Genomic DNA, 27,563 nt, shown 5'->3' with positions numbered 1-27,563 from the left:
ATTTGGATTCAAAGCTCCCTTGTCACCCCCATCGCTCAGTGTAGACCGGAGGGCCAGCTAGCATCTAGTGTGGTGCTGAGGGGCTTTCATTTAAAGTGGGTGCCACCGTGTTATTGTCAGTCAGTGGGTGCATTTTGTATTTACCCAGGGGCACCAAGAGGTTACAGCAAGGTTTTCAGGTAATACCAACCTTTCTTGTATATGAATGGAGGGAAATGCCATGTGTCTGGGCTGTGCACTCGTAACTCTGCATTTACACTCGGAAGCTGTATCACGCAGTGAAACATCTGAAGCCATACACTTTCAAAGGAAGGAAAGCGAGAGAAGTGGAGTGGACGGGGGAGGTACTGTTGAGCAAAGTTGGGGAAAAGTTTACTTTATTCAAATCCTCCGCGATATCGCGACACGAGTGACAAATTGAAGCTCACCATAGCTTCCAACCCCTACTGGATTGGCTGACAATGGCTGTTGATACATAGCACTGCTAGTTAGCACCCACATGAGGGCGAAGCTAGCATGGCTAGGTGAGTGCCGCTTGTAAAGTGTAAACAGCCAGTAAGACATTGGAATACAACAACAATAATCTGTTTTATGTAGAGGGAAACCAATTAAACCAAAATGTGTTGAATGGAAGCTAGATTGTCATTTGAGATGCTAGTAATGACACATTTGTACCTGTAGCTTCTAGAATAAGAGGCCTTACACCTTAGTTTGTAACAAGAGCACTCGAAGACAAGCTTCACGTCTAACAATGATTACTCTTATTGTTGATTGACTGCCTTCAGAGTACATGACAATGGGCAATACCACCAAGGCGATTTGGAGCCAAAATGGGTGCTTTCATAGGGATCAAAATGGAGAGAACCTTCATTTAGCCCTGTCCTGCAGCAGAATGGCATGATGACTGGGCTGCCATCCGGTGTCTGGTACTGAATGCTGTCATAGCCGCAGTGAGGGATGCCCCCATGCCCATCAGTCTCCCCACGGTTCTCCAAACCCAAGAACCCCACCTCTTTCTGTCCCAGAGAGTCTGTGGAAAGCAATCACACAGTCCCAGCGGAAGAGGAAATGGCACACGCTCAACTCTTGTCAGTTCCACTCTTCCATCAACCCCAGCATTAGCTGACCAGATGGACCAAATCCTTTAGGCAGATATGCAATGTACCAGTGCATTAAACAAGTGAGCTTAAAAAAAAGAGAGGGAGAGAAAAAAAAATACATGAGTTGGGGCATTTGAGATGGAAAATGCATCAGCATTCCACATGTTCCACCAGTTTTCTTTCCCCTCCAGAGGGTTTTTAGGGTCAACGTTCCAGCTGTGAGGCACCATCAGGTATGGAGGCACACTGGCATGCGCTTGGCGCACGAGGCCCAAAATGGCCGGACCTGATAGACAGATGAAGGAAGTGCTGTGGGAAACACCATAGACTGACCTGCGACTCACTGACTCCTCCAGCTGCCTCTGTGCTCCACACCTCTGGGGGCAAAGGGCTCTAAACCTATCACTGCTAGGGCTGGCACAATAATAGTATAATTTACAATTATAATCGTCTTAATAAATTCATTTTAGGAGGGGGTAAACTTTATTTTCAAGTAGATATAGTAATACATTTTTTGAGACTGGGGTGTCACCAAAGCTGTGTTGTATTCAAAGCTGTGCTATATTGTATTACAGAGCCTTCAGAAAGTATTCATACCTCATGACTTATTGCACATTTTGATCAGTTACATGTAGAATTCAAAATTGATTAAATTGTTTTAAGAGCTTTGCAAATTAGACATTTCTCATTTATAGAAGTATTCAAACACTTGAGTCAAAACATGTTAGAATTACCTTTGGCAGCGAAAGTCTAAGAGCTTTGCACAACAGGATTGTACAATATTTGCACTTAAAAATGTTTCCATTGCTAGAAAGACATTTTCCAGTCTTGCCATGAATTTTCAAGCCAATTTATGTATAAAAAAAACTAACTAGGCCACTCAGGAACATTCAATATCATCTAGGTAAGCAACTCCAGTGTATATTTGGCCTTGTGTTTTAAGTTATTGTCCTGCTGAAACTGAAAGTATAATGTCTCCAAGTGTCTGTTGGAAAGCAGACATTCCCAGGTTTTCCTCTAGGATGTTGCCTGTACTTAGCTCTATTATGTTTCTTTTTATTCTAAAAAAACTCCCTTGTCCTTGGAGATGACAAGCATACCCATAACATGATGCAGCCACCATCATGCTTGAAAATATAAAGAGTGGTACTCAGTGATGCGTTGTTGGATTTGCCCCGAACATAACGCTTTGTATTCAAGACAAAAACTTAATTTCTTTCTCACATTTTTTACAGTTTTACTTTACTGTCTTATTGTACAAGCTTCCTTCGTTTCACACTGTCATTTTGTAACTACATCCATACTCCGTTTTCTCCAATCACAGCAATTAAACTCCAACTGTTTTAAATTCAACATTGGTCACGTGGTGAAATCTCTCCTTCATGCGGAAGACATCTCAGTCGAAGTCACTAGGTATCCCCCTTTCCCTTTCCGGCAACTGAATTAGGAAGGACACCTGTATCATTGTAGTGACTGAGTGTATTGATGCACCATCCAAAGTATCATTAATAACTTCACCATGCTCAAAGGGATATTCAATGTTTGCTTTTTTATTTTTACCCATCTACCAATAGGTGCCCTTCTTTGCGAGGCATTGGAAAACCTGCCTGGTTTTGTGGTTGAATCTGTTGGAAATTCACTGCTCGACTGATGATTAGAGTGACTTACAGATGATTAGTTAGGAAAGATAGGAAAGCTAAGGCTAGCTTTTTCAAGCAGAAATTTGCATCCTGAAGCACAAACTCAAAAAAGTTCTGGGACACTAAAGTCCATGGAGAATAAGAACACCTCCTCCGAGCTGCCCACTGCACTGAGGCTAGGAAACACTGTTACCACCGATAAATCCACAATGATTGAGAATTTCAATAAGCATTTTTCTACGGCTGGCCATGCTTTCCACCTGGCTACCCCTACCCTGGTCAACAGCCCCGCGCTCCCCACAGCAACTCGCCCAAACCTCCCCCACTTTTCCCTCACCCAAATCCAGATAGCTGATGTTCTGAAAGAGCTGCAAAATCTGGACCCCTACAAATCAGCCGGGCTAGACAATCTGGACCCTCTCTTTCCAAAATGATCAACTGAAATTGTTGCAACCCCTATTACTAGCCTGTTCAACCTCTCTTTCGTATCGTCTGAGATCTCCAAAGATTGGAAAGCTGCCGCGGTCATCCCCCTCTTCAGAGGGGGAGACACTCTAGACCCAAACTGCTACAGACCTATATCAATTCTACCCTACCTTTCTAAGGTCTTTGAAAGCCAAGTTAACAAACAGATTATCGACCATTTCGAATCTCACCGTACCTTCTCCGCTATGCAATCTGGTTTCAGAGCTGGTCATGGATGCACCTCAGCCACGTTCAAGGTCCTAAATGATATCATAACCGCCATCGATAAGAGACATTACTGTGCAGCCATATTCATCGACCTGGCTAAGGCTTTCGACTCTGCCAATCACAACATTATTATTGGCAGACTCAACAGCCTTGGTTTCTCAAATGACTGCCTCGCCTGGTTTACCAACTACTTCTCCGATAGAGTTCAGTATGTCAAATCGGAGGGCCTGTTGTCCGGACCTCAGACAGTCTATGGGGGTGCCACAGGGTTCCATTCTCGGGCCGACTCAATTCTCTGTATACATCAATGATGTCGCTCTCGCTGCCGGTGAATCTTTGATCCAACGCTACGCAGACGACACCATTCTGTATACCTCTGGCCCTTCTTTGGACACTGTGTTAACTAACCTCCAGATGAGCTTCAATGCTATACAACTCTACTTCCGTGGCCTCCAACTGCTCTAAAAATGCAAGTAAAACTAAATGCATGCTCTTCAACCAATCGCTGCCCGCACCTGCCCGCCTGTCCAGCATCACTACTCTGGACGGTTCTGACTTAGAATAAGTGGACAACTACAAATACCTAGGTGTCTGGTTAGACTGTAAACTCTCCTTCCAGACTCACATTAAACATCTCCTAATCAAAATTAAATCTAGAATTGGCTTCCTATTTCGCAACAAAGCATCCTTCACTCATGCTGCCAAACATCCCCTCGTAAAACTGACCATCCTACTGATCCTCGACTTCGGCGATGTCATTTACAAAATAGCTTCCAACACTCTACTCAACAAATGTATTGCAGTCTATCACAGTGCCATCCGTTTTGTCCCCAAAGGCCCATATACTACCCACCACTGCGACCTGTATGCTCTCTTTGGCTGGCCCTCGCTTCATACTCATCGCCAAACCCACTGGCTCCAGGTCATCTACAAGTCTCTACTAGGTAAAGCCCCGCCTTATCTCAGCTCACTGGTCACCATAGCAGCACCCACACGTAGCACGCGCTCCAGCAGGTATATCTCACTGGTCACCCCCAAAGCCAATTCTTCCTTTGGTCGCCTCTCCTTCCAGTTCTCTGCTGCCAATGACTGGAACGAACTGCAAAAATCTCTGAAGATGGAGACTCTTACCTCCCTCACTAGCTTTAAGCACCAGCTGTCAGAGCAGCTCACAGATCACTGCACATAGCTCATCTGTAAATAGTCCATCCAATCTACCTCATCCCATACTGTATTTATTTATCTTGCTCCTTTGCACCCCAGTATCTCTACTTGCACATTCATCTTCTGCACATCCTACTATTCCAGTGTTTAATTTCTTTATTGTAATTACTTCGCCACCATGGCCTATTTATTGCCTTACCTCTCTTATCCAACCTCATTTGCACATGCTGTATTTAGATTTTTCTACTGTATTATTGATTGTGTTTGTTTATTCCATGTGTTACTCTGTGTTGTTGTATGTGTCCAACAGCTTTGCTTTATCTTGGCCAGGTCGCAGTTGCAAATGAGAACTTGTTCTCAACAAGCCTACCTGGTTAAATAAAGGTGAAATAAATAATAAAAAATGATTACAGTACCAGTCAAAAGTTTGGACACACCTACTCATTCAAGGGGTATTTTTTATTTATTTTTTAAACGATTTTCTAAATTATAGAATAATAGTGAAGATATCAAACCTATGAAATAACACATAGTGAATCATGTAGTAACCAAAAAAGTGTTAAACAAATATATTTTATATTTGAAATTCTTCTCTAAGTAGCCACCCTTTGCCTTGATGATAGTTTTTCACACTCTTGGCATTCCCTCAAACAGCTTCATGAGGTAGTCAACTGGAATGCATTTCAATTAACAGATGTGCATGGTTAAAAGTTAATTTGTAGAATTTCTTTCATTCTTAATGCGTTTGGCCCAATCAGTTGTGTTGGGACAAGGTAGGGGTGGTATACAGAAAATAGCCCGATTTGGTAAAAGACCAAGTCCTTTTAATGGCAAGAACAGCTAAAAAATAAGCAAATAGAAATGACAGTCCATCATTACTTTAAGACATGAATATAAGTCAAACCGGAAAATGTAAAGAACTTTGAAAGTTTCTTCAAGTGCAGTCGCAAAAACCAAGCGCTATGATGGAACTGGCTCTCATGAGGACCGCCACAGGAAAAGAAGACCCAGAGTTACCTCTGCTGCAGAGGATAAGTTCATTAGATTTGCCAACCTCAGAAATTGCAGCCCAAATAAATGCTTCAGAGTTCAAGTAACAGACACATCTCAACATCAACTGTTCAGAGGAGACTGCGTGAATTTGTCCTTCATGGTCGAATTGCTGCATAGAAACCACTACTAAAGGACACCAATTAGAAGAGACTTTATTGGGCCAAGAAACACGAGCAATGGATATTAGACCAGTGGAAATCTGTCCTTTGGTCTGGTGAGCCCGAATTTGTGATTTTTCATTCCAACCGCCATGTATTTGTGAGATGCAGAGTAGGTGAACGGATGATCTCACGAATATGTGGGGGGGGGGGGGGGGGGCAGGTGCTTTGCTGGTGACACTGTCTGTGATTTATTTAGAATTCAAGGCACACTTAACCAGCATGGCTACCACAGCGTTCTGCAGCGATACGCCATCCCATCTGGTTTGGGCTTAGTGGGACTACCATTTGTTTTTCAACAGGACAATGACCCAACACACCGCCAGGCTGTGTAAGGGCTATTTGACCAAGAAGGAGATTTATGGAGCACTGCATCAGATGACCTGGCCTCCACAATCCCCCAACCTCAACCAAATTGAGATGGTTTGGGATGAGTTGGACTGCAGAGTGAAGGAAAAGCAGCCAACAAGTGCTCAGCATTTGTGGGAACTCCTTCAAGACTGTTGGAAAAGCATTCCAGGTGAAGCTGTTTGAGAGAACGCCAAGAGTGTGCAAAGCTGTCAAAGGCAAAGGGTGGCTACTTTGAAGAATCTCAAACGTAAAATATATTTTAATTTAACACTTTTTTGGTTACTACATGATTCCGTATGTGTTATTTCAAAGTTTTGATGTCTTCACTATTATTCTACAATGTAGAAAATAGTAAAAATAAACACTTGAATGAGTAGGTGTGTCCAAACTTTTGACTGGTACTGTATATGTGTGGGGTATATAGATGAAGTAGTCATTAAAAAATCATGTTAAACACTATTATTGCACACAGAGTGAATCCATGCAACTTATGTGACTTTCTAAGCATATTTGTTACTGCTGGACTTATTTAAGCTTGCCACAACAAAGGGGTTGAATACTTATTAACTCAAAACATTTCAGCTTTTAATTTATTAATTTGTAAAACAAATTAAAAGCATAATTACACTTTGAAATGATGGGGTATTGTGTGTAGGCCAGTTACACCAAATCTCAATTGAATCAATTTTAAATTCGGGCTGTAACACAACAACATTAGGAAAAGTCAAATGGTGTGAATACTTTCTGAAGGCACTATAGGTATGCTGTAGCTAATTTTCAAAGATGCATTACAAGCTCAAAACATTTTTTCAAACAAAATGACAGTTATGACAATAACCCTAGTCATTTGCGTGAGAATTAGGCCTAATCGTTATGGCAAACTTCATAATCGTCAGAGCCCTAAGCACTGTTAAGAGCAGCTTCCCATCATCGGTCTATGGGAAATACAGTACGACTCGTCTGCACAGAATCAATCAACTGAGATTAGATCCTTTTGCATAACCTTTCAATGCATTGTGACATATTGTGAAATTAATTTGGGTATATTGTTACAGTAAGTGACATTCAAGACAAAAAGTAAACTGTATTCAGTGAGCACAGTGCTCAGGGTAATAACTAATGATTGGGGGCTTAAAGACGGTAAACGGAGAGTCTTTGTGTGGGGAAGTTCCATAGGGATTAACTATATTATCGGAACCCTTTCCATTCCTTTTGGGGTCTGTGAGCGAAGCTGGAATTCAGATTTACAGCTGCGTAGGAAGGGTGGAAGAGGCCCCTCTTTTCACATAGTGTACCAGAGACGGGGGCTGATGTTGGGCAGGGGTCAGAAAGCGGGGTCACTCTCTGGTGTGCTGGTGTATGTCACTGACGCCGTGGCTCTCTGATGAACCCCTCACACATACAAACGACCCTCAGCCACACAAGCACGCGCACAGGCATAATATTCTCCTAATTTATGTATAGGTCTCTGTATTACGCAGTTAGCGTTCGCTCACCCACTCGGCCCATTCATTTAGCATAGTTGAGATGCAGACTCTATGCGTCAGACCGACTGCTGCCCTACAGAGTATTGTACATGATGTAGACAGACTGCTGCCCTACAGAGTACAGTACTCTGGGTAGCACTTATCCAGGAGATGTCCCCCTGCCACGCTGTGTGTGGAAGACTGGGAGAGACAGTCAGACAGACCTCTCCCTCCTGTCCTCCTTCCATCCTCCCACAAAATTCCCCAGTCAGGCTGGATTACCAGGCCCGCCTCTGAAATCAATAGCCAGGGTTTGAAGGCAAAGAGGGGAACAGGAGGCGTCGGCGGCTGAGGTTCTCTCTCATCTCTCATTGGTTCATTGGCTGGCTGTCTGGCTGGTAAATATCCCTGCGTCGTGTTAAAGAGGAGGGCTATAATTAACTGTGCGAGACGCCAGTCAGCCAGGGGTTGGGCGCCGTGCCAACGGATCAGCCCTAATTACTATATTCACTTTGTCAGGAACGCTCACTTTGCTGCTCCCTCTGATAGGCCATGGCAGCCTCAGAAATCCCCCGGCACTGCACAGCGCACTCAGGCAGGCAGACAGGGCCGACTGGCAGGCAGGCTCGCAGTCACAGGGTGATGAAAGCCTGGTTGGGTGGAGGGCTGAGCGACTGCAACAGGAGAAGACACCCCAATGGCCGCCAAGCTCAGGGACCAAACAAACACAGGGGCCACCAGACTGAGCAAAAATAGTCCTATACACAGTAATGCTGCTCCCAGCCGCCCTGATTGATTTTCCCATTGATTGGATCATGTACATAAGTCCTTTTGTCAGGTAAAGTACCACAATATGGTGCCTTAAACCTGATCCGAGGCCCCCGTGTTTAGTCAACTCTGATTTCAGATCAATATAAAACACCATTCAAAAAACAGACATGTCTGCCTCCTGCAGTGTCTCCACAAATGGCTACAGTGCTATTTTGTGGTGTCCAACATGCTCACTTTATTGATGTTGTTGAGCAGAGGAGTCGTATTTTTCACACGGGTTGTAAACACCCTTTTAGTACGCATGGGGTTTGGCTACGATTAAATGCTCGGAATGGAGTTCCTATCAAAAGGCCAACTTAGGCTGGTGGAGGTATTTACATGTGGTGAAATTCACTGACAAATATTTTTGACAAAACGTGGCCTGCTATCAATGGTTCTAATACATTACTGAACTGGAAATATGTGAGCTCGACAGGCGGGGGATGAATATGGCTTTATTTAAATAGTTTGACTGTGGAAGCTGCTCAGACAACCATTTCAGGGCAGTTTATCACATAAAGCCTCTTTCACACTCCCGGCCCAAACTGTCCACATACGGGCAAATCACACTCCAAAGCCTGTTTCAACACAGCCACAGCCAGAGAGGATAAAGATCACTTGCATACGTGGGCGTATTCATGGGGCACCACTGAGGGAAGCTTGATGGCAGAGATACACTAAATATAACAAACATTAAGTTGCTTCACCCCCTTTTGTCCTCAGAACAGCCTCAATTCGTCGGGGCATTGACTCTACAAAAAGTGTCGAAAGTATTCCACAGGGATGCTGTCCCATGTCGACTCCAATGCCTCCCACAGTTGTGTCAAGTTGGCTGGATGTCCTTTGGATGGTGGCCCATTCTTGATACACATGGGTAACAGTGTGAAAACCCCAGCAGCGTTGCAGTTCTTGATATGAAACCTACTACCATACCACGTTCAAAGGCACTTATATTTTTTGTCTTGCCCATTCACCCTCTGAATGGCACACATACACAATCCATGTCTCAATTCTCTCAAGGCTTAAAAATCATAACCTGTATCCTCCTCGTAATCTACACTGATTGAAGTGGATTTCAATAAGACATCAATAAGGGATCATAGCTTTCACCTGGTCAGTCTATGTCATGGAAAGAGTAGGTGTCCTTAATGCTTTGTATACTCAGTGTAATTACATACAGTATGCGCAAGCAGACGACGACGGCCCTCCTGCCAAACGCAGGGCATTCATCCTGATGTGCTTTATACCTGACTACTGTGGGGACTGAAAATCATCAACAAAACAATTTGAGGTAGACCTGTGATTAACATTCATTTCTGGGATTCTTGAATACGGTCTGCACAAGTCCTATTCCATACATTTTGGCTTCAAACATACATCCCCGGTCGGTTAGAGTACGCTACTGAAACCTGTTTCTATTTCAGGATACAAAACAAACAGATGACAGTAATTAAATGAAGTCCTCTTGATTCAGGTCAGACACTCAGCTCAGTCCTCACTCTCTCCGGCGGTTACCTCTTAGCTACCAACTCTCATATGAAAAACAGTAGGTCAACCTGACAAAAGCACTTCCCACAATTCTGGTGATGCCATACGGTTAGACTCTTACTCAGAAGGGCGTCCTATATCACGAGGCAAATACCAAACTCAAATATTATCTGACAAACTTTGAAAGGGCAGTCAAAACTCCTGAACTCTGTCAGAATCAGGTGAACCTCTTCCACACAGACATGTCTGGAATGATTTAATCTACTGAAAGCCCTTGTATCTTATCCACAAAGCGTGTCCCTGAGTTTAGTCCATTTCTCTCTGATGGCGACAAAGCCTATTGAACAGGAGAAGAAACAGGCCCTGTAATTGAATTGTTGGGAAACAAATGCACCTTCTAGCAGAGAGGAAGAATGTGTGGCCTAGGGTCGTCTAGCAGTCTAACCGCTGCCTCCGGTGCACATATACCGCTGCAGCATGGATTCGAATCCGGTCCACTCATTTTTCAGCACACTCTCTCTCCTTTATCATTCCCACTGTCTCTCTATCCAATAAAGCATCAACATTTAAAAAATAGGAAGGTCATGTCTCTTTAAGAGGGGTGTAAAGTGGACATATCAGGCCTCTATCAGACATAGACAAATTGCAACACTGTACAGCCGTGAGGTCAAACAGTGATAACGCCGCTAGAAATCCCCTTGTTCATTAAATTACCTGTTACATCTTATCATTCCACCAAAATAAAGGACCGGGAACGCTTATGCATTAAAGAACAGTTACAGTGCATTCAGAAAGTATTCAGACCTTCCCTTTTATCCACATTTTGTAAAGTTACAGCCTCATTCTAAAATTGATTAAATGTATTGTTATCCTTATCAATCTACACACAATAGCCCATAATGACAAAGCGAAAACAGGTTATTCAAAAGTTTTGCAAATGTATTAAAAATAAAAAACAAATTCCTTATTTACATAACTATTCAGACCCTTTGCTATGAGACTTGAAATTGAGCTCGGGTGCATCCTGTTTCCATTTATCATCCTTGAGATGTTTATACAAATTGATTGGAGTCCACCTGTGATAAATTCAATTGATTGTACATGATTTGGAAAGGCACTTGTCTATATAAGGTCCCACAGTTGACAGAGCAAAAACCAAGCCATGAGGTTGAAGGAATTTTCCGTAGAGCTCCAAGACAGGATTGTGTCGAGAGACAGATCAGGGGAAGTGTACCAAAAAATGTCTGCAGCATTGAAGGTCCCCAAGAACACAGTGGCCTCCATCATTCTTAAATGGAAGGAGTTTGGAACAACTAAGACTCTTCCTAGAGCTAGTCGCCAGGGAGGTGAAAATAGGAGAACCTTCCAGAAGGACAACCATCTCTGCAGCACCACCACCCTACCTTTATGGTAGAGTGGCCAGACAGAAGCCACTCCTCAGTAGAAGGCACATGACAGCCCGCTTGGAGTTTGCCAAAATGCACCTAAAGGACTCTCAGACCATGACAAATAATATTAAAACCAAGATTGAACTCTTTGGCCTGAATGCCAAGTGTCACGTCTGGAGGAAACCTGGCACCATCCCTACGGTGAAGCATGGTGGTGGCAGCATCATGCTGTGGTAATGTTTTTCAGCGGAAGGGACTGGGAGACTAGTCAGGATCGAGGGAAAGATGAATGGAGCAAAGTACAGAGAGATCCTTGATCGCTCAGGACCTCAGACTGGGGCGAAGGTTTACCTTCCAACCGGACAACGACCATAAGCACACAGCCAAGACAACGCAGGAGTGGCTTCGGGACAAGTCTCTGAATGTCCTTGAGTGGCCCAACCAGAGCCCGGACTTGAACACGATCGAACATCTCTGGAGAGACCTGAAAATAGCTGTGCAGCGACACTCCCCATTCAACCTGACAGAGCTTGAGAGGATCTGCAGAGAATTGGAGAAACTCAAATACAGGTGTGCCAAGCTTGTATTATCATACCCAAGAAGACTCGAGGCTATAATCACTGCCCAAGGTGCTTCAACAAAGTACTGAGTAAAGGGTCTGAATACTTACATAAATGTGCAAAAATGTAATTTAAAAAAAACAGTTTTTGCTTCGTCATTATGGGGTATTGTGTGTAGACTGAAAAACAATGTAATCACATTTTAGAATAAGGCTGTAACGAAACCAAATGTGGAAAAAGTCAAAGAGCCTGAATACTTTCCGAATGCACTGCATAAAGAGGTGTAGAAATCCCCCTATTTTCAATTGCAGACAACTCCTCTAGAAGTTATCGGGAGGAATCTGTAACAAAAAACTGAAGTAATCAATACCTTCTTTTACCATCTTCAGACAGAAAACGGTTTGTGAGAGAGAAGTCACAAGCAACACTAGCCGAGTCTGCACTCTGAGCCAAAATGGAGGTGAACCAAACAACCCAAAAATATCTTCACCAGGAGTGCAGAGAAGGAAGAGACACTAAGCACTTTGAGAGGGTGGCCAAAACTCCCCTTCTCAGAGTGACGAGATGAAACACTACAGTGAGTTAGCAACCCTGAGCCCCCTCTGAACAGCTCAGTAATTAAGGTAGCTTTCCAGCTCCAAGCGACAGAGGGATGAAATTTCCACCCCTGTGCCGGAACCCCTTGATGTTTTGTACCTTGGTTTCTGGGCCCATTTTGGCAACCAGATCGGTTCTTTTTTTCTATTTTTTCTCTCTTACAGAGTTCACAGAATCCCAGAGAACACAGCCTCCCAGCCAAAACCCCAGCACGATTAATTTAGTAACGGGTTATTAAGCTCAAACATAAATTGTAGCCCTGGACAGTTTAAATGGAAAAGAAGCCTGATTTATTGGAGCCGGAGACAAAACAGGTTTTTATTGTCCATTTATTCATCAACACTCATTGGGAGTGGTAACTCTGGAGGAATTTTCTGACAAAAAAAGGAGGGAAGAAAGAGGGGAGTGGGGGCAGCAGCAATGGCTGCCGTAATCAAAGACAGAGCTTGCCGGGGAGAGGAGCACAATGCCCTTGACGTTCTTATCCCAGCTCTTCCCTGGACAAGACTATATTTGTTTGGTAGAGCACTGAATCAGCTGAACAAATATATCAATAGTGTTTGCTGTCGCACTGTATCCTTGTATCTGTTCTTGACTTCATTTCAGGAGATTATTCATCAAGGCTGGCTAACGGCCTCTTCTGAGCAGTCAGAATAACTACGGGTTCATCTGAAGTCCCCAAATAAAATACTCAAGCCATATCTGAGGGAGGATAGACTAACAGAACTAACACAATGTCACTCTTAATGAAAGAGACGTTCTGTACATTATGTCACCAGTAATTTCTACTCACATCAGTGTCATCTCCTATTCAAGACCCAATTCTACAAAGTGATCCATCATTCCTTTGAGGTTCAATGGACATTTTCAACATAATTTATTACGAACTCAAACCAAGGAGTTACATAAACTTGACCATTATGCTGAAAGTATTTTTTCTTAGTAGACTAAGCAGTTTATGACTTTGGGGGCGTACTCCTCTGACTAAGAAAGGGGCCAATGGGGCAGTGAGCCAATGATTGTACCAAACACTGACAGTGTACCCTCAATCTGTCTGCTGCAGACGGACTCTCTAGTCACCAGAGAAACCATCTGCCAATGGGACGTCATACATACAAACAGACTTATACAAAATCAAAACACACAACTTATCCAATAGGTTATTGTAAAACGATTCTGCCATTTACCATTCCTTTCATCAAGTATGTTGAACTCGTACGAATATTCTACAACAACAACCTGGGGGTGTAGTGCTGAGGTACTGAATAAACATCTCAGAATGGCGTGCTGACTTTCTGCATAGGAGGGATTTAAATGAGCCAAATGGAAGCTGGTTCTCAGTCCACCCCCCTCTCCTATCCTCTCCTCTCCTCTCCCTCTGTCCTGTGGAGGTGTTGTCCTCAAGCTTTCAAAGTCACACCATTCCTGACCTCTGTGTCTGTCTGCTGTGCAGTAGGTCTGCCTCTGTGTGCCAGAGCACCATGGTTCATCAGGGCACAGAATGAGGCATGGCACGGCTGTTGCTGACACAGCACATAGCATTGGTGCGCTGCTCTGTGTGTGTGTGTATGTCTTTGTGTGTGTCTGTACACATGTTTTTTGCCTGTGTGCGCACGCATGCGCTTGTGTGTGTGTTTAGGAAGGACCAGACAGGGAAGGGCGGCCCTGCTCTGAGAAAAGAGATACCTAGTCAGTTGTACAACAATGCATTCAACCAAAATGTGTCTTCCACATTTAACCCAACCCCTCTGAATCAGAGGCGCGTGGGGCTGCCTTAATCAATGTCCATGTCATCGGCGCGCGGGAAGCAGTTGTTGTTGGGGGTTAACTGCCTTGCTCAAGGGCAGAACGGAATCAATGAAATGACAATGACAGTAACCTGGCCGGCAGAGAGGCCTACTGTAACACCACCAAACAGATGAATGGATCATGCTGACAAGCTGACTCAGGTGTGTCCAGTTGTAAAACACCAAGCCGTAGTCAGACTGTACGCAGGTGAAATAGTACATTCAGTATATCTGATGAGTATTTTTTGTTATCCATTTTAAATTCAATATTGTTTGAACGGATACACTTCTGTATCAACTACAGTAGTAAATTAAGCTGAAGTGCCTGGTAATATCCACTCGTAGGTCCTCCCACCTGCAGTCTGTTTGTTCTTCTCGTTCTCGTTTGCTTTCTATTTTGCATGCTCTATCCTGTGCTCTCCTCTTTCCCCGCTGTCAACTCACTCCTCTCTTCTCCCCCTCCTCTCTGCATTCTGTGCTCTCTTCTCCCTCTCTTGCTCTCTCTCAGCTTTGTTTGAGTAGATAGCCATGGTGACGGAGGAGCCACACAAAAGGGTCACATGATGTCGAGGCGAGTCTAGGCGGGCGGGTGGACACAATGACCGCACCACTCCGCACAGCTGGAGTGTCACGCATTCCTGGTGTTTACAAGATTTCGGGGGGAAACTAATCTACCCCCCTGAGGAACTCGACGGCGCAAAATTGGCCCACTTTCTGTCTGACTAGAGGGCTTATGTCATCGCTACGATGCATTTTAGGAGCATAGGAAAATGGCAACCTGTAAAAACGATGGCAGTGGTGGTAGAAGGGTTGAATCACAGATGAGGCAGAGGAGAATAGGCTAAATAGTGGTCACTCTTCAACGGGAACAGTTGAGGGAGCCAAGGGTAGAAGGGACAAGAGTCTTCTTGTATATTTCTTTGGTTAAAATAATGTTTAAAAAAAATCTAACATCTGTTCTATAATCTACAACTGTGGACCTTCAATTCAGTTGCCATTTTTAGCATAACAGCGGCGTCATCAAAGACCGGGTTTCAAAAGCGCCACTGTTTTTCTTGTGGCGAAATATGTTGACAAATCGTTAATTGAAGCCTCTATTGGACGTTGTGCCATCGTTGCCGTGGCCTTGCCAGCATACCTAAACCCTGGCAGCTTAATCAGATCCACAACAGAGTTTCCTGTAAATAAAGAACCGCTCACTCCTTAAAACACCTCATACGCATGGCTAGTTTTTACCAATTCAGGACATGACTTCACAGAAAAGCAGTGGGGCCAGTCGAAACTGGCCAGAACAGCTTTGACCAACCATGCGACAAGCATATTCCCTAAAAGGTGGTCGTAGTGGAGTAATAGAGTTCAGTTTGATGGGGTGGATGGGGACTACTGACTACTACGGTCATCTTTTGATGGGACGCCCAGAGGGTTTCAGATTGTACTGACAAACCTGAATAGAGTAGGAGTTTACAAGAGGGGGCACAGAGTAACCTAAGTAATGCCATGTAATGAATGGTGCTTTAATAAACTATGCTAGCATGGACTGATGTAAGGATGGGCTAACTGGACCGCATGGGAAGTGGAATCCAATGAGGAACAAATGAGGAGCTCAGCCAATCAAAAGGACACTGTGTCCAAAAGGTAAATAAACACAGCCCACGATGACACGAAATGCCAGTGGAACCAGCTGAAAGAATAGCCGGGGGGAGGGCCTGTGAACAATGAGAGGACATTGTCTCCTCCGCTTGAATGGGCATCCTTTCCCCGACTAACCCCACCCCCAACCCCCCCTCACCAGGGCGGGTGGTGCGGCCCATCGGATGACAATAGAGGCATTGATGACTGGGTATACACACACACATACATACATATGTCTGTCCAGCTATGATGCTGCATGTCCTTTACACCAACACAGACGTGTCCTCTCTGTCGTGCCTCTACTGCTGTGGTGTGTGTGTGTGTGTGTGTGTGTGTGTGTGTGTGTGTGTGTGTGTGTGTGTGTGTGTGTGTGTGTGTGTGTGTGTGTGTGTGTGTGTGTGTGTGTGTGTGTGTGTGTGTGTGTGTGTGTGTGTGTGAAGACGGGCAGGCAGAAGCAGAGAAGATACTCACCTCTGGTGTGTTTTTCTTGAACTCACGGCTTTGGTCGATGAGCTTTTTCCTAGACTGCTCGCTCTCATCTTGTCTGTTGGCCAGGGCTGTGGCGGTGGCATCCAGTTCTCTCTGTGGGACCAAAAGGGGGGAGGAGAAAGGACAGAATGATTACACAGGGCTCTGTGGGGGATGACCGCCATTTACATTTAACTCTCTCTTTTCCTCTCCCTTTGACACCCTGCAGTCTGGCACCACTAGTGCCAACCTGGGAGCATGAGAGAGAAGAGAAAGACTGGTCTTAGTCAACCTCAAAGGAGGTTTAATCTCCTGAGACAGACAGACAGACACAGACAGAGCACTAGCACAGGCACCATGACTACTCAATGGCTGGCATCACACACACCCCTATGGAAAAAAAACACACCCACAAAGTTGGACACACATACTGTACAGTGTACGCACACATAAAATGTACACACACACACACACATACCCTCTCTCTCAGCACATCTTCTGCAGACAGAAGTGTGAAAAAAGCCGTAGATCCCAGCAGCATTTACGCAGCTTATAAAAATCTCTATTCGAAAGAGAAAGAAAAAAACTTATGGGACGAAAGAGTTTTTCTCACAGGCTCCAGCCTTTATGGTCGCTAGGCATGTAAATGTCATAGGGTAGATCCCAGATTATCAATATTGGGACAGAGGTGCCAGGAGAAGAAAAACACAGACTAGATCAGCATGGACAAGCCAGGCTACTACCCTTAGAATATCCACACTGATACAGCTGAACCTATATAGGCCTATACTCTCAGAATGTAAGCCACGAGAATCTATAGTTAGTATCAAACGAAGACATATTTCCCCATTGGATTTGGATGTGTGAAGTGACTGACAAGCAGTCTCAGGTGGGCCTTTGATGAGGCTTTGTGTGTGTGTGTGTGTGTGTGTGTGTGTGTGTGTGTGTGTGTGTGTGTGTGTGTGTGTGTGTGTGTGTGTGTGTGTGTGTGTGTGTGTGTGTGTGTGTGTGTGTGTGTTGTCTCAGCGAAAGAGGCAGAGAAGCAGAGAGCAAGAGGCAGAGCGCGAGTGGCAGCGCACGAGAGGCAGAGCACGAGAGCGAGAAAAAGAGAGAGACAGTCGAGGCTGACATCTGGAAGCCAGATGCAGGGAACAAATCAAGTTAATTAGGCTGGAACTGAGCGAGCCAGACTGCTGCCCCCACTTTACTCCACACAGCCACCACCACCACGTCTGGGGGGGTAACTAGAGCATTACAGTACACACAGCAGACTGGCTAGAGCACAGCTCACTTCCGCCTCTCGCCCCCATTTTATCTGCACTCAGATCCTCCTCTAGTCTAGTAGGGAAGAATTGTCGAAGGGCCGCAGCAAGTACTATAAGAGCTGTTTCACTTACTAATTCAAGCCTAAAATTATTTGGTAAAAAGTTTGTGTCTTAAAAAAGGGCTTGTGTGTTGTGTGTGCGTCATATTTCAAGAAAGTCCATTAAAGCAGTGACATCAATTGACGCGTCGGCTTCTCACCAGTCATAGGGGTGTTGCTGCATAGCAACGGGACGTCAACCTTTGCCCCCAACTCCTGTGGTGCCACCTCTGCCACACACGTTGCGGCCCGCGGTGGGCATGCTAATTCAAGTTTTGTGGGGTGGGTGTTGGGGGAACTGTTCCCAGGTCAGGGTAAAAGGTTTGGTGGGCAACACTGACCCAGGGTCAGGGAGAGGCCCGCTGCACGTTACCTCCACTCCGCTGCCTTTGGCCGCTAGCGGCAGGGGGCCCATATGACAGAAAGGCTACAGCAACCAAGGTTTGCCACAGGGGCACTGAGCAGAGGTGAGCAGAAGAGAAGTTTAAAGAAAATTCATTGAGTTAGCTAGCCCTAGGAGCTAACGCACAGAGTTGGGGAGTAACAGATTACATGTCATCCGTTACATGTAAGGGATTTAAAAAAAAATGTAATTGTAATCCGTTACCAGCAAAAATATTGTAATCGGATTACAGATACTTTAGAAAAACTAGATGATTACTTCAAGGATTACTTTTAAATTCAGAAAGGATGTTTGCGAAAAAACTTCTGTTTTCTCAATGACATTCAAATCAACATTGAAAAAAGCCGCAAGTTTTAAGTTTGTTCCACGTGAACGAGTCTGAACACAAGTCAGAGACCACTATGAGGACACAGCAAATGTTTTTGATCGATCGCGGGAAAAAAGCTGGAATAGGCTTTTGTAGGCTACAGTCCAAGCTATGTCTTCCAATGGTGCGACAGCTGTCGGCATCCAAAGATTATCCAACTTGAATAAACGCCTGGAGGTAAGGATGACAGCAGTGTTGTAGTGCACGGCGATACTGATATCACTTATTATTGATATCTACATAGCTCATTGATGTGAATCACACTGTTGCACTCTCATTAAGCTATTTGCACCTTACGGATTGTGGTTGTTGTGGATGGATGTTCACAAATCTAAATGTGTATTTGAACCCAACAATGGTTGAATTCAAGAAGTTTAAGCTGCCTATCAATCATTGTTTTTGAAACCAGTAGACAGCCAGTGAAAAAATTGCTCTTGCAACAGCCGCGTAGTGCGGATCCCAGCCTATGGAATAAATGTGGGGCTTTTATTGCTCAATCTAATTCATGCTGATGATTTTTTATTTTTCTTACCCTAATGGACACATACTCAAACTCACACACTTTTGATTGCCCCCTTTAAGTCTCTGTAGTTACTATATAAGTCACAAAAAGGATGTAGCAACGGATTACATTTAGGAAGTAACCTACCCAACCCTGCTAATGCATTGGCTAGCTGTACTGTAGCTCTCAGCAACTGTATTCCCTCTTTACCTCTCCAGCTGTATCTAGACTAGAGAGGAATGGAGAAACGAGGGGCAGAAGGAGGGTGGTTCAGAGAAGTGGAAAGGAGGAACGCCCCGTTCCCCAAAAAGCTTCTGTCAAGTTAAGGGTCTTGAGACTGATTAGCAGATGCTGCCGTTAAGCTCATTATGCAAACGATTTGGCTAATCACTTCAAATTGATTCGAGCCAGGCTTCCCAACCAGTTTTAATGCGCCACCGCGTCTCTGGGACCCCTCTGAGCCCGTCCAGGGGAACAGGGGAATGGGGTGGGGTGAGTAATTAGGTTTTTATCAACAGGAATTCATAGTCAGACCAACCCCAGCCTGCACACACCCACAGATATAGGGAGGCAAATCCTTAAACACACAGGGTAGATAAATCTATTAAAAGCAGAAAAGTGAACGTGTACAGGCTATATGATACTAGCAGGCCTTGGTGTATAGACACAGGCATTTTTTGTTCAGGCTATAAACTCTTTTTATAATGTAAGAACTGTATGAAAATTGCCTAGCCTATATTCTGTCCAACGTCTCTACTGTATGTCATTGTAGGAGCTATGGGCACAGGCTAATGAGAAGGCTAGCGCAGCCGGCCACGACCGGGAGACCCATGGGGCGGGACACAATTGGCCCAGCATCGTCCGTGTTAGGGGAGGGTTTGGTCGGCAGGGATGCCCTTGTTCCAACGCGCACTAGCGACTCCTGTGGGGGGCTGGGCACAGTGCACGTTGACACGGTCGCCAGGTGCAAGGTGTTTCCGCCGACACATTGATGCGGCTGGCTTCCGGGTTAAGTGGGCATTGTGTCAAAAAGCAGTGCGGCTTGGTTGGATTGTTTTGGAGGACGCACGGCTCTCGACCGTCGCCTCTCCCAAGTCTGTAAGGAAGTTGCAGCGAAGAGACAAGACTAACTACCAATTGGATACTACAAAATTGGGGAGAAAAAGGGGTAAAAGTAAGAAGGGAAAAATAATATAAAAAAAGAAGGCTAGCGCAAATAAATTAACACACACACACACACGTTCAAGACCACTGCTTAAACTACTTAAAGAGATAATCCACCCAAACCACTAATTCCTATTATTAACAGTGTTAAATAACACTAATATCTGACAATATTTTTTGAGAAAAAATGTTTCATTTTGTCGTAATAGCAAGATTAGTAGAATCATGTGAAAACTGTTTTGGGAAATCTGTTGCAGCTCAAGTCTACTACAAAACCCACAATGCAATGTTCCCTCTCTCCCTGGGCTGGTTGGCTGGCTAGGTAACTAGCTAGAAAACATTGCTACACAATAATACCAAAGTCAATATGAAGTATTGTGAAGTAGCTAGCTAGCTAGCTGTAATATCTCCTATACAAACTGCACTATCAACTTAGGAGTCTCTCACAAGTTCAACTTAAAGTTCGTCTCTGCCACTGAGCTATAAATGGCATCTCTGCCTAGAGTGAGAGCAGTGTTACGTTGCTTTCCCGCAGAGGAAATTAGAATCGCATTGGATGACGATTAGCTTAGCAAACACATGACAACGTGAATGCGATTGGTCGACAGTCAGTTGGGTGGGATGTTTCTCCATTCGTTGCCCAATGGGATTCCTATCTCCCCCTTTCTGTAATATCTCTGTTTCCTACAGACATGGCGCATTGAGACATGATACTTGAAGGAGAAACGGAGGTGGATCATTTGGTACACATCTAAGCGCAATCTATAATTTGTCATGACAATATAAATGGATGGATGAGTTCTAAACAAGAAAGGCCATATCATCTATTGGCTGATTTGCTGATCTGGAGTGCAGGTAATTATTCTAAAAGAGTTATCAAATGTGCTAGTGTGTAATCCCCCCCAACTCCAGTGATGAGAATTATATAGCTATGACGTGCGTTCCTACACAATTTCCTGATTTTCACAGGCGGATCACTTAAAAGTAAAATCATGGGGTCCACTAATCCACTAATAGAACATAGGCTTTCACCAAATTGACAGGAGTTTCATGATTTTTATTTCTGGCAGTGGATTATCCCTTTAATTCACCGTCACAAATGCTGACTTTCCCATCAATGGGGGGGGGGGGGGGGGGGGGACCAACCGCACCAACACCCCCAGGCGTCGGTCCTCTCAGACATTTTGCTGTCTGCCTGCATTGGGCCCTGCCGCCTTTCTCATCCAGCAGCAGCGCTTGAATAAAGGACCAAATTGTACTCCATAATGGCTTCATAATTTTGCTAATGAAAGAATTTTGCTGGCTCAGGCAGCGGTGCTTGTCTTAGTTAATTTGTTCAGTAGTAAACGCTGATGGAACACATTACTGTGCTCCCTCGAGAGCTCGCCTGTGCCAGATGCTATCAGCTGTATGCTCGGAGGGGAATATTAGAGGGGCCGTCTCTCCTCTTCTTTTATCTCTCCCCTTTTTTCTCCTTTCTCTGGTCGAATGACTAGAAAGGATCCTGACAGTGTTTACTAAAAGACAGACAATCCTTCCCACTCCCCGCCTACTCCAACCAAGCTACTCTCAAAACATACCGGATCACACTTTCTTTTCCTATTAAAAAATAATAATAATTAGGGGGAGATCAGCTTTAATATTGCAGATAGATTGAGGCTTCCATCAATGTATTTGTCTGCATCATTTCCAATCCTCTATAAAAAAAAAAGTTAATATACAGTACCAGTCAAAAGGGTGGCTACTTTGAAGAATCCAAAATATATTTTCATTTGTTTAACACTTTTTTGGTGATTACATGTTTCCACATGTTTTATTTCATAGTTTTGATGTCTTCACTATTATTATTCAATGCAGAAAATAGAAAAATAAATAAAAACCCTTGAATGAGTAGGTGTGTCCAAACTTTTGACTGGTAATGTATATATAAAATATACATACACACTACCATTCAAAAGTTTGGAGTCACTTAGACATTTGATTGTTTTTGAAAGAAAATATATTTTTTGTCCATTAAAATAACATCAAATTGATCAGAAATACAGTGTAGACATTGTTAATGTTGTAAATGACTATTCTAGCTGGAAACGGTTAATTTTTAATGGAATATCTACATAGGCGTGCATAGGCCCATTATCAGCAACCATCACTTCTGTGTTCCAATGGCACGTTGTGTTAGCTAATTCAAGTTTATAATTTTAAAAGGCTAATTGATCATTATAAACCCCTTTTGCAATTATGTTAGCACAGCTGAAAACTGTTGTTCTGATTAAAGAAGCAATAAAACTGGCCTTCTTTAGACTAGTTGAGCATCTGGAACATCAGCATTTGTGGGTTCGATTACAGGCTCAAAATGGCCAGAAACAAAGAACTTTCAGTCTATTCTTCTTCTGAGAAATGAAGGCTATTCCATGCGAGAAATTGCATAGAAACTGAAGATCTCATACAACAAGTTGTACTCCCTTCACAGAACAGCGCAAACTGGCTCTAACCAGAATAGAATGAGGAGTGGGAGGCCCTGCTGCACAACTGCGCAAGAGGACAAGTATGTTTGTGTCTAGTTTGAGAAACAGACACCTCACAAGTCCTCAACTGGCAGCTTCATTAAATAGTACCCCAAAAACACCAGTCTCAACGTCAACAATGAAGAGGCGACTCCAGGATGCTGGCCTCCTAGGCAGAGTTGCAAAGAAAAAGGTATATCTCAGACTGGCCAATAAAAAGAAAAGATTAAGATGGGCAAAAGAACACTGGACAGAGGAACTCAGCCTAGAAGGCAAGCATCCCGGAGTCGCCTCTTCACTGTTGACGTTGAGACTGGTGTTTTGTGGTTACTATTTAATGAAGCTGCCAGTTGAGGACTTGTGAGGCGTCTGTTTCTCAAACTAGACACTAATGTACTTGTCCTCTTGCTCAGTTGTGCACCAGGGCCTCCCACTCTTTCTATTCTGGTTAGAGCCAGTTTGCGCTGTTCTGTGAAAATAATTAGCTAACACAACGTGCCATTGGAACACAAGAGTGATGGTTACTGATAATGGGCCTCTGTACGCCTATGTAGATCATCCATAAACTAATCAGCCGTTTCCAACTACAATAGTCATTTACAACATTAACAATGTCTACACTGTATTTCTGATCAATTTGATGTTATTTTAACATGGACACAAAAAAGCATTTTCTTTCAAATTCAAGGACATTTCTAAGTGACCCCAAACTTTTGAACGGTAGTGTATATTTAAAAATATATATATTTTCCTTTATTATTATTTCCCCCTAACCCTACCGTCCCTCCCCTAACCGGAGTAAAGTAATGGACAACACTTAGGCTTCTACTTCCAGCCTATACATACATTTTACAGACACAGTATATTTTACAACAGTTATCTTTTGTTTGTTTTCATTCCCATCCTTCAGCTCCACTCAACTCCTCCCATCTATCTCTGAACACCAAGCTTTGATTTCTTTTGATTTTCAGATCACACATTTTATTTCAAGATCATTAAGGGTAGTTGAGGGGTGTGGATTCAGGCCAAAAGAAACATTTACTGTGATTGAAACCAATAAAGACAGAGGGCATTTTATAAAGCTGGTATTGTTGTGGAGAACTGCTGACCAACTTCAGATTCATGCAAAAAGCTTTTCAAGATGCAGCTTTGAATCTTTCCAAATAGATTATCGTGATAGGCAGACAGTCTAAATAAAAGTTAATTGGGTAACAGCAGACAAAACAAAGTTGCTCTGCGCATCAGCTGACCCCATTTCTTGAGTGTAAGCAGGTGCCGATTTTCAAAAAGCTCACTTCATCACCCGCTGGCGATGTGCTTAAAAACGGGCGCCAATTTATCCTCTGTTAAATTGCCTTAATGCAGCAAAGACACAAAGGCATGTGTAGCCCTCCTGTATGTGTCTAACACAAAATGAATGGGGAGCAGATATTGCCTCTACACTGTTGGAGCTGATTTCTTCCCATTAGGGATGAAACGATTCACCGACACGCATCAGTCCCGATTAAAATGTTTAAGTCAAATGTTTAAGATACAAGTGCCACCGCGGACCCCAAACCGATCCAAATGTAGCATGCATTGGTCAGAAAACTGTTGAATCAGCTAACTTTTTCCCCCTCAAATTATTCTTTCTTCATTCTGAAAATACCTCTCATCTTTTGTGAATAGGGCTGTTGCGGTGACTGTATTACTGCCACACCGGCAGTCATGAGTTACGACCGCAGTAAAATTCTATGTGACCGTTGAGTAACAGTAATCTCTTATGCACTCTGGATATGCTTTGGTAGTACCCAACTGTCTAACTACCATCAGGTCCAAATGGCCTGGTACTCAGAGCTCTATTGTCCCTCTAACCACTCTGATATCAATGCAAATGCAATCATCAAAACAGTATTGTGCTTTTAAAACTCACCTCACTGTGATGATAAATTTGAAGAAAGAAGTTCGACAGCAGGTTGAAACAGTGTAAAACATAGGCTTTGAAACAAGGTCCGCAACGACCAACACAACGAAATGGACAGCGCTCTCTAAAGGTGATGATTAATTCATAACACCCATACGCATATTAGAGCTGATGCATACACATAGGCTTATCAGCCCAAGCCTGAAAAAAAACGTAATTACAATTATGATTGTGCCGTTATACAATACATAGCCTACCGCTTATTACTCATGACAGAAAAACATAAAACAAAACGGATTTAAGATGTCTTTGGTACATAATTGGTCTAGCCTATACTCCAAAAGTCAACACATTTGAGTAACCGCCTTTGAGTTTGGACTATATTCATATGCATACTAGATGGCCTGATTACCTTATGCTACACTCCAAAAGGTACACCAAACAAAAATATAAACGCAACAAGGATCATTCCTACTTAGATTTGTGTGTATTGGGTATATGTTGTGTAATTTGTTAGATATTACTTGTTAGATATTACTGCACTGTCGGAGCTAGAAGCACAAGCATTTTACTACACCTGCAATAACATCTGCTAATCATGTCTACGTGACTAATAAACTCTGATTTGATTTTGTAAAGTGTTTCATGAGCTGAAATAAAAGATCCCAGAAATGTTCCATTCACACAAAAAGCTTATTTCTCTCAGATTTTGGACACACATGTTTACATCCCAGTCAGTGAGCATTTCTCCTTTGCCAAAACAATCCATCCACTTGAAAGGTGTGTCATATAAAGAAGCTGATTAAACAGAATGATCATTACACAGGTGCCCCCTGTGCTGGGGGATTATAAAAGGCCACTTTAAAATGTGCAGTTTTGTCACACAACACAATACCACAGATGTCTCAAGTTGAGGGAGCCTGCAATTGGCATGCTGACGTCAGGAGTGTCCACCAGAGCTGTTGCCAGAGAATTCAATGTTCATTTCTCTACCATAAGCCACCTTGGTCCCATGTCATAAGGATCTGTACACAAGGCAACTTCGCACACAGCCATTGAGGAGTGGGACAACATTCCACAATCAAATGTTATTTGTCACATGCCGAATATAAATGCAACCAACACTGTTATCAACTTTATGGAAGGAGATGTGTCGCACTGCATAAGGCAAATAGTGGTCACACCAGATACTGACTGGTTTTCTGATCCACACCTCTACCTTCTTTTCAAGGTGTCTGTGACCAACAGATGCATAACTGTATTCTCAGTCATGTGAAATCCATAGAATAGGGCCTTATGAATTTATTTAAATTTACAGATTTCCTTATATAAACTGTAACTCAGTAAAATCTTTGAAATTGCTACATGTTGCATATGTATTTTTGTTCAGTATATATCCACTAATCTGGGAGAGAACGTATAGCCCTAGGCGATGCGGTTGGTTCATTGATTATGCACGGCGGCTTACAAGTAGCCTACAATTATAGTGAATTTGTATTTGAATAGCCTAGTAATAATTTCTTGTTTTGTCAGCGTGTCAACAACCGGCTGACAAAATGTCATGATCGCCACAGCCCTATTTGTGACAACTGATGCTTCTTCTCTTTCAGTGTCGAACTGCATATAACTGCATTAACAGTCATTGACCTACAAGTCATTTTGCATACGTTCCGAACAACCCCTGGCAATATCATTAGGCTAGCCTACTAAAACTGCTGTGCTGTAGAATTAGTGAATTTTCGCGTAATAAATTCTATACATTAGTTTATACTGCATTAAACGTACATTTTCGTTAACTGTCATTTCGTTAGTTAGGTTCAAACATTCCTGCCATCTTGTGCCAATATCAGTTATTTTTAAGTCTTGGTTCCAATAGTTTATATTGTTTTCTAAGAGGTAGTCAGGTGGATAGGCTCTAAGGTTTTATATACAGCTGAAGTCGGAAGTTAACATACACCTTAGCCAAATACATTTAAACTCAGTTTATCACAATTTCTGACATTTACTCCTAGTAAAAATTCCCTGTCTTAGGTCAGTTAGGGTCACCACTTTATTTTAAGATTGTGAAATGTCAGAATAATAGTAGAGAGAATTATTTATTTCAGCTTTTATTTCTTTCATCACATTCCCCGTGGGTCAGAAGTTTACATACACTCAATTAGTATTCGGTAGCATTGCCTTTAAATTGTTTAAGTTGAGTCAAACGTTTTGGGTAGCCTTTCACAAGCTTCCCACAATAAGTTAGGTGAATTTTGGCCCATACCTCCTGACAGAGCTGGTGTAACTGAGTCAGGATTGTAGGCCTCCTTGCTCGCACAGGCCTTTTCAGTTCTGCCCACAAATCTTCTATAGGATTGAGGTCAGCGCTTTGTGATGGCCACTCCAATACCTTGACTTTGTTGTCCTTAAGCCATTTTGCCACAACTTTGGAAGTATGCTTGGGGGTCATTGTCCATTTGGAAGACCCATTTGCGACCAAGCTTTAACTTCCTGACTGATGTCTTGAGATGTTGCTTCAATATATCCACACAATTTTCCTGCCCCATGATATCATCTATTTTTTTAAGTGCACCAGTCCCTCCTGCAGCAAGGCACCCCCACAACATGATGCTGCCACCCCCGTGCTTCACGGTTGGGATGTGGTTCTTCGGCTTGCAAGCATCCCCATTTTCCCTCCAAACATAACAGTGGTCATTATGGCCAAACAGAAATAGAACTGTTTCATCAGACCAAAGGACATTTCTGTAAAAAGTACGATATTTGGCCCCATGTGCTGTTGCAAACCGTGGTCTGGCTTTTTTATGGCGGTTTTGGAGCAGTGGCTTTTTCCTTGCTGAGTGGAATTTCAGGTTATGTCCATATAGGACTCATTTTACAGTTTCCTCCAGCATCTTCACAAGGTCCTTTGCTGTTGTTCTGGGATTGATTCGCACCTTTTGCACCAAAGTACGTTCATCTCTAGGAGACAGAACGAGTCTCCATCCTGAGCGGTATGACGGCTG

At 43.4% G+C, this 27,563-nt stretch overlaps 1 protein-coding gene across 5 annotated transcripts in view; it reads right to left on the bottom strand.

Annotated features, from left to right (window-relative positions):
• The window catches only part of LOC129818383 (homeobox protein cut-like 1), a 240,202-nt gene that overhangs the window by 146,239 nt on the left and 66,400 nt on the right, over positions 1–27,563 (bottom strand). For all 5 annotated transcript variants that reach the window (XM_055874238.1, XM_055874220.1, XM_055874230.1 and 2 more), the window contains exon 2: positions 16,359–16,469. In XM_055874238.1, the coding sequence (XP_055730213.1) occupies positions 16,359–16,469 (111 nt within the window). The remainder of the gene's footprint in view (positions 1–16,358; positions 16,470–27,563) is intronic.

This window comes from Salvelinus fontinalis, chromosome 2 (genome assembly GCF_029448725.1).
Source record: "Salvelinus fontinalis isolate EN_2023a chromosome 2, ASM2944872v1, whole genome shotgun sequence".
In the NCBI taxonomy this organism is placed as follows: Eukaryota; Metazoa; Chordata; class Actinopteri; order Salmoniformes; family Salmonidae; genus Salvelinus; species Salvelinus fontinalis.
This window is presented reverse-complemented; position numbering and strand designations above follow the sequence as displayed.